The sequence below is a fragment of the Limulus polyphemus genome, unplaced genomic scaffold (genome assembly GCF_000517525.1).
Source record: "Limulus polyphemus unplaced genomic scaffold, Limulus_polyphemus-2.1.2 Scaffold2473, whole genome shotgun sequence".
Lineage (NCBI taxonomy): Eukaryota > Metazoa > Arthropoda > Merostomata > Xiphosura > Limulidae > Limulus > Limulus polyphemus.
Window position 1 is genome coordinate 145909 of NW_013668083.1, and position 8159 is coordinate 154067.

The window sequence follows — 8159 nt, forward strand, 5'->3', positions numbered from 1 at the left end:
GACCACTTGAGTTTTCTCCGGTAGCAATTTTTTTGTTGTCCAGTGATACATGCGCTGTGGCCGCCATGAGTATCAAACCCCAATTCTAAGTGCATACACGGAAGATGTTTATCAACTGTAATACATAAATTTGTCGAATAAAAGGGGCGGACTTCTTACTTAAAACAAAAATCCTGGTTGCGCGCCTGGATTAAAGCCCAATATTTTTATGAGAAACTTTTACAAGATGTTAGGGACTGAAACTTTATTCTCAAAATTTTCCAGGACTTTCTTCGGTAAAAGAACAAGTAAAAAATTCTCCATATCTAACATAAAAACTCTTGAACAAGTCTAAACCAAAATTAATGTCAACAGCTAGACCCTTTTAACCTTGATGATAGCTTTTCGACTTTACCCATTGTTTTGCAATAAAAACTTCAGCATACTTCATTTTACAAGTGAATTTTCCTTTTTTTTAAACTAGGTGCTGTTAGATATACATTTTGTTTTATCGATAGTAGCGCTGCATGTTTGTTATTCGAGAGCAATCTAAGCTAAACCTAATGGTACAGTAGGGAAAGTATAATACCTTTAAATTTAAAACATGGCTTTCCAGCCACCAAGTACAAGACAAGGTAAAACTGAAATTGAGATATTTTATTTGTTTACATATAATTGATTTTTAACGACAAATATCGCGCTTTTGCTCTGTTAATGCCACACAGTCACAGGAGTGTAATATATTATTATTATACAGAACTTTAACATTCGTATGGCTTACATTCCGCAGCTATAAAAAATTAAAATTCAACTTTCAAGCTTTTCGAGTCGTAATGAAAATTGCGATATTAAACATTTGATTTGATGTGAAAATTATTAAAGCATAAATCATATATGAAAAAGCATGTTTATAAATATAACGTACGAGAGTGTTAATAAAACTTGATACCTGGATGAAGGAAAATATGTGGATTTGGTGTATTAGAAATGGTAAGAATGAGATTTACAAATAACTTCAGTTTTTGGTAAACCGTAAAGTGCCACATAAAGGATAAGCTGATAAAATCTTGTCAGTAGGGCTTGAGAAAAGGTTGTTGAGTCATTGGATGGTAGAAGTCATCAAGACTAATTAATGACCCTTTGTTACTACTACTATCACTAGTAGTAGTAACCTCACACTGTATCACAGGTCTGTGATTTAGTGCTTGGGCCTTTGTTCTTTCTTATTTACTGTAATCAAAGATATGGAAATAATTAGTAAAGTTGGTTGAAGTATTACTATTACTGAATAACATCAGTTGGAAAGTTGGAGAAATGCGATTTTACATATGACCTTTATAATAAGTGAAAAGTAATGCATTTGAGTTATAAAAAAATTAAATTGCATGTTTAATAGAGATGGGGATGAACTTTGTAGCAGACTGAAGGAAAGGATCATAGAAAGTAAACCAAATTTTTTAAAACAAAATATTAGCATAAAGACTAGGAAACTAGTTTGACACTTTCATGTGCCTTCTTCAGTTGTACACAGTCTTCTGAGAAGAATATTACCCACACAGTTTAGGTGATACCTAATTGCAAAATTCCTTTGAGTTGAGGATACATGTGGCTAGGAAACTTTTAGAGGTGTTTCCATTTGGTACAGTTTTAATAAAACAGCTTCAAGAATTATTTCTTTTGTTTTTTTTAATTTTACATCATATTAGCTGAATTCCAGTTCACAGGGTGATCAAAATTTTTTGTATAGAGGAAAAATGCAATTTTTTTATTTCTGTTTTAATTTTTCTTTTGTGTTCTTTTTTTATTGTGTTTAAATTTCTTCTTTTTTCAACAATGTAAACTTTTTCACATGAGTAATATGGAACAATATAGATGCCCTGTATTTATCTTGTATGATTTTGTTTAAAATCAGGTTATTTTTAATAAAGAAAATCATTTTGCATTAGAAATTGGTTCAAATTTTGTGCTGTTGTTCAAGCAGTGTTTGTTTTTGTTTTCATTTATTTTTGACTTTTACAAAAGGTTTTTTGTGGCTTTTTGGTGAGCATTTTTGATAAATTGAATAGGATGCTGTAAATTTTTTAAATGGACATGATGTTTTAAATTTATTGATTCAAGATCAAAGAATGTCATATTCTATAGGCTCCTAGTGGGTTAGTCACTTGAACCATTGAAGCAGTGCTTTATTGCTAGTAACAAATCTAATGGAATTTTAGGATGTACTTGTAGACATATTGATTACAAGCAAAAGAGGTATAACTGCTTATAAAAATCAGTAGTTAGGCCTTATTTGAAATAGTGTACAGTTTGGTCTCCTGATCTAAGAAAGGATATTATTTATGGGATAGGGTTCAGAGGAAGGCTACAAGGATGATTTCAGGGATGGAATGGCATTTAGTGCTAATCTAAGCCAAACTTATTAAGCTTTTGGGATTACAGCTAAAATTATTGTGAACAGTGAGGGTACCCAGTTGGTAAAACATTGCATTTCATTCTTTATAAATACAAGTGTAATGAAAGTATAGTTAATTAGCTAGTTATAATCCTTACCAGGTTGAATTTTAGTTTTGCTCTAAACATGTAGCTTGCTCTGTCAAAAGTTATTCAAATGTTTATCAAGCCTTAACCCTGGCCTGAAATGGCCAGGTGGTTAGAGCTCTTGACTTGCAATCTGCAAGTCCAGAGTTCAAATCCCTGTCCCACCAAACATACTCACTCTTTCAGCCATGGGGGTATTATAATATGACAGTCACTCCCATTATTCATTGGTAAAAGAGTAGCCCAAAAGTTGGTGGTGGGTGGTGATGACTGGCTGTCTTCCCTCAAGTCTCAGATATCCCTCATGTAGCTTTGCACAAAAATTCAAAATAAACCAAGCCCTTAACTTTATGCATAAGGTTTGATAAATTTAACTTATCTTTTAACTACCATGTAACATGAAACTATAACTCTATATGTACTAAATGTATCTTCCTGAAATTTGGCTAGTTTTTATTAAGTATTATAACTATGAATTTACAAAGATTTCACTGACACAATTTGAATGGAAGCTAATTTTCATACTGTAACACATTTGTTATTTTATATTTATTTAATGTCAAAATTTGTTTGGATTGAGTGTATATTTAAAAACATGCCTATCTTATAGTGTTAGATATGTATAGCGAAACTTTTGCCTATTCTCCAAAGTTGTAGAAGATTCTCGAGAGTAAGTATCAAAAATATATGTGTGTACGTAAACGCTTTAATTTGCATTGTTGCGTAATCTGAATTTTCTAGAAAATGTTCCCACGCCTATAAGTAGAACTAACGCGACGTGCCAAAAGTGAGTGTCTATTAGTAGTTCGCTATAATCAGTGTGCTATAACCTTCAAAAGCTATAGCTGTGATTTTTATAATGCTTATCAATTGGAAAACTTAAGATATTTGACCAGGAATATTTATAAATTTCGAACATTACAAATTGTTTAACTTCAGTGGTTTCTCATCGGACATTAGTATTTTTACGAAAACATATAAATTCATCATGGAGAGCTCAGCGTGTGTGGCAAAGGACAAAGCTAGCTAGCTTCCCAGCGAATCGTATCTACATCAACTCGTAATTAATTTGCTCATCGTAAACCCTCGATAAGATATCAAGGAAGTTCCAGATTAGAAAGAAAACTTTATATTATTTGTAAGTTTATGAAACCTTTGTTTATAAATCATTGTTTGTAATAATGATTTGTAATTAACTGTTATTGTGATTTGTATTGTTGTGTGTATATTAAAACGTGTGTGTGTTAAAAACGAAAACGGTGTGTATCAATGTTGTTGCCAAATCTCATAAACTGACTATATATTGGCATATATTTAAATACTAAATTGAAAGTATAATTTAACTACTAAATTTAAATTATCACCTAACTCAGCTTTGGACTATTCGAAATTCTAATACGTAACAATACTAAGAATAAAAAATACTTTGTTTCATATTATAGTTTTCATATTTCATTGGCATAGCCTCTAGAACCTCATAAATGATTATAGAAAGTTTTTTTTTAGGGGGAATTAAAACTATTATTTTCTTTACAATAACACTAACTGTAAATGTAATGGTATCATCAATTCTCAGTAAAATGAAAAGTTGAAAAATATAAAATGAAATAAAAAAAATACTTTCTTTTTTAAAAACTGACTGTATATTGTAAGAGACAATTACAGTTATTTAACCTAAACAATCTCAGGCTTTTGACATTTTCTCATCTGCTTTATTTTATTTTTATTGTTTTACATTGTACTTTATGTTGCCTCATAGTAGGTGAAACCCAATATATAACACAGCAGGACAGCTAGGTGTAAACAAATGGATCTATGCTGGCTGTTCATATAATAATTCATGGAGTTTCAAATATACCTTTTAGAATGTCCTAACCTACTGTGATTCGGTGGACTGCATGAATTTTGGAGTGCGCATCTTTTTCTGGACCTTGATGAATCTTTTCAGTGGTGATCAATCTAAGGGTCTCGGGTTCGAATCCCCATCCCACCAAACATGCTCGCCATTTCAGCCATGGGAGCGTTATAATGTGACGGTCAAAAGGCCATGGCATAGGCATGTTGACCCACCCAAATGCATAGGAATTAAATTCCTTTAAATTTACTGCATCTACCGGATCTGAAGGCCGCCAACCACCGTGTTAGAAAAATAAAAACTGTCTTAGCTGAAGATTACTTCTACCCTGCCACAATTTATGCTTGTATCCTCTAGTCCATTCTCACCATTAAGTATGAAAAAAGATGATGCATTAGCACTGCCAATTCCCTTAAAAATCTTAAACACCTTAGTCAGTTCTTTTTTTTTTTTTTATTTGTAGAAAACAGTTTCTGAGATTGTAACCTGTTCATCCTAGTATTTTTCTTCTGAACCCATTCTAACAATACAATGACCATCTTAAGGTAAAATCCCAATACTGAACACAATGCTTCAACCATGGCCTAATCAATGACCTGTACAATTGTATTCACTATTTCTGTAGATACAACCTAAAATACTATTTGACTTAACACTAGCAAAAGATAACACCTATAGATATCATTTTTTAATAAGTCTTTTATATGGCACCTTGTCAAATGCTTTCTGAAAATCAAAATATACCAAATTTGCACCCTTACCCCTCATCTACATAAGCAGTAACTTCAACAAAAAATTCAAAGATTAGTAAGACAAGATTTTTCCCTTTGTTAAATGATTTTGCTAAGCATCTTTTATCAGACTTTCAAAAATGTTTCCCACCACTGATATAAGGTTAACATCTATAATTACTGGGACAATTTTCATTACCTTCTTTGAAAAGAGGAGTAAATTAGCCAACTTCCAATATTCTGATACCTGACCATTATCACGGACATAAATATTAGCGAGTGGCTCACACACTCAGTCCTTAATATCGGACAAAACCCTGGGGAATTATTATCTGACCAAGGAGCCTCATAATTTTTTGAACTTTACAATTTTTTTCTGAACATGCACTGAATTAATGTGATCATCTTGTTCAAACTTGTTTCTGTCTAGCAACAGTTCAGGATGAGGAATATTGCTTAAATCTTCATTAGTAAAAATTTAATAAAAGTATAATTAACCTACTGATGTCATAATCACTGGAAATAAGCTTCGCTTTGTCATCCCTCTGTCCACTGGTGGATCAGCAGCAAGTTTACAGGCTTGCATTGCTAAAATTCAGGTTTTGATTCCTCATGATTTACAGAGAACAGATAGCCCATTGTGTAGCTTTGTACTAAACAATATAAACATTTGTGCTTTCTCAAAGGCTCTACTATCCTAACATTTTGCTTGTCCTCAATGTATTTAAAGAAATCTTTATTGTTAATTATTACATTTTCAACCAACCTGTTTTTTATATCCTTTTTAATTCCCTTATATCCTGTTTTACCAACTCTTTTGATCTTCTATAATCCTCTAAGTCTCACTTCATAGTGACCAAGTTAAACTTCTAACAATTTAAATAATTTTCTTTATTTTTATCCCATATACTGTTTGTGAGCCCAACTCTTTTTTTTTGTATAAATAACATGTCTATTTTAAATATTTAAAAGTGTATTATCACAATTGTTCCATATTTTATTAATGTATGCAATTAATTCTGTTGGCCAGTTCACAACACATACTTCTTGTTGCATCTTTTCATAATTTGCTTTTTTGCAGTTATGTTGTTCCTAATATTCCAAATATTAGTTTAATAGCAGCTGAGCTACTGATTCTCCTATGTTTATATTTAGATCTCATGAACATTTCTTTATAAATATTTATTAACTTGTTACTTTAAACACGCTCTTACCGAACTTGCACGAATGGAGCCTATTTCTAGCAAATAATCCACCCTGACCCTGCAATCTTTATGTCAGGTCCAACCAGCCCATTCTACTATGTTTATATTTAAATCTCATGAACATTTCTTTATAAATATTTATTAACTTGTTACTTTAAACACCCTCTTACCGAACTTGCACGAATGAAGCCTATTTCTAGCATATAATCCACCCTGATCCTGCAATCTTTACGTCAGGTCCAACCAGCCCATCTCGTACCCAAAACCCTGTAATCTTACTTGGTAGTAGTACTAAGTAAGTTTAACCCGCATTTAGCCCAAGGGAGTGCTTGCAAGATGGCCATTTGTTTATTTCTCTCTTTATACCTTTGAAGAAGTACATAATACTTATTGAGCAGCTAAAGATGCTCTTTTGATTTATGATTTTGAATGTCATTTGTTCCTAGTTGCACTACAAAAACAAAATGTTCTTTAGCATCAACAAATAAATGGTCAACTTTTTAATATCCTGTATTTTAGCACCTGGCAAGCAAACTGTAGTCCTAGACTGTCTGTGCTTTCCACTATAAACAATGTTAGGTTTTTATATAGGTCAGATTCTTTACAATAGGTGACTGTGATTTGTTGACGAAATATGTCAACAATAAACAGACAGCACACAATCCACTTGTCAAATGTATGTACAAAAATGCTTTATACTATAGGATGTGACAATTGTATCTAAAACTGAATAATTTACTTCGTGTAAAAAATCCATACATGCTAGTTCAATTACTTTAGTACCCAATTGACAAGATGCATTATTTTTTCTCTACTCTGTTTCTTACTATACAATCTACAATAAATTCACTTGCGTTACCATGTGGGATACCATAGTTGTATCCAGAACATTAAATAATTGTCTCTTTTTTTTGTCTAAGTCCACACAGGCAGATTCAATTACTCTAGAACATCCTTTGACAAGACAAATTATTTTCCTTTATCTCTGTTAAACTGTGAAACTCGCTTTAGATATCGCCCATTATGGCTAAATATCACTTGGCTTTGAAGCAAAAAACATGCTGATGTCCTCTTTAACACCTTCCACATTTGTAAAAGTTTTCCCATTAAGATGGTGTTGCAGCGAATGAAAATGATGGTAATCTGATGGTGCCACATCTGGAGAATATGGTGGGTGGGTGAGAACTTCCCAACCAAACTCCATAATCTTGTGTTGCGTCAAATGGGCCACATGTGGACGTGCATTGTCTTGGAGAAGAAGAACACCTTTCTGATTGACGATTAAGGGCTTGATTAAATGTTCCAGTCGCTGACTATAAACCTCTGCCTTGACAGTTCACTGTGGATTAAGGAGTTTGAAATGAATTACTCCTTTGTTGCCCCACCAAATGCTAAGCATCACTTTCTGCAGCTAGAGTCCAGGTTTTGGGGTCGGAAGTAGTTTTTGTATAGGACTGAGCCATTGTTTTTGGTGTTTAATATTCACATAGAGAATCTATTTTTCATCATCGGTGATAATTCTGTCCAAAAATGGTTCATGCGCTTTATGCCGTTGACACTTACGAACGTTCAAAACATTTCCATAAAGTTCTTTGATATTCTTTGTGGCTACAGAGGCATTGTTTCTCTTCTTGTATTCAAACAGTATTACATTCTGAATGTGTGTCTCATTGTGTGCCATCACTATAAGGGATTATAGTATACTAAACTTTACACATTATATAGGTTACGCTAATGTGATGTTTAGGCGATTCATTTAACCATTATATGTGATGTAAGTTTTTTTGGGGGGTTGGTTAATGAGAGTGACCCAAAACGTGACATTAATTTCTTGATGACCTAATAGGAGTC

The 8159-nt window shown here is 32.7% G+C and overlaps 1 protein-coding gene across 1 annotated transcript in view; it reads left to right on the forward strand.

The window, feature by feature from the left end:
• Positions 1-470: 470 nt before the first annotated feature.
• LOC106467061 (SOSS complex subunit C-like) overlaps positions 471-8159 on the forward strand; it is a 13263-nt gene continuing 5574 nt past the window's right edge. The window contains exon 1 of the mRNA XM_013927376.2: positions 471-614. Coding sequence (XP_013782830.1) covers positions 584-614 — 31 coding nt within the window. The 5' untranslated portion in view covers positions 471-583. The remainder of the gene's footprint in view (positions 615-8159) is intronic.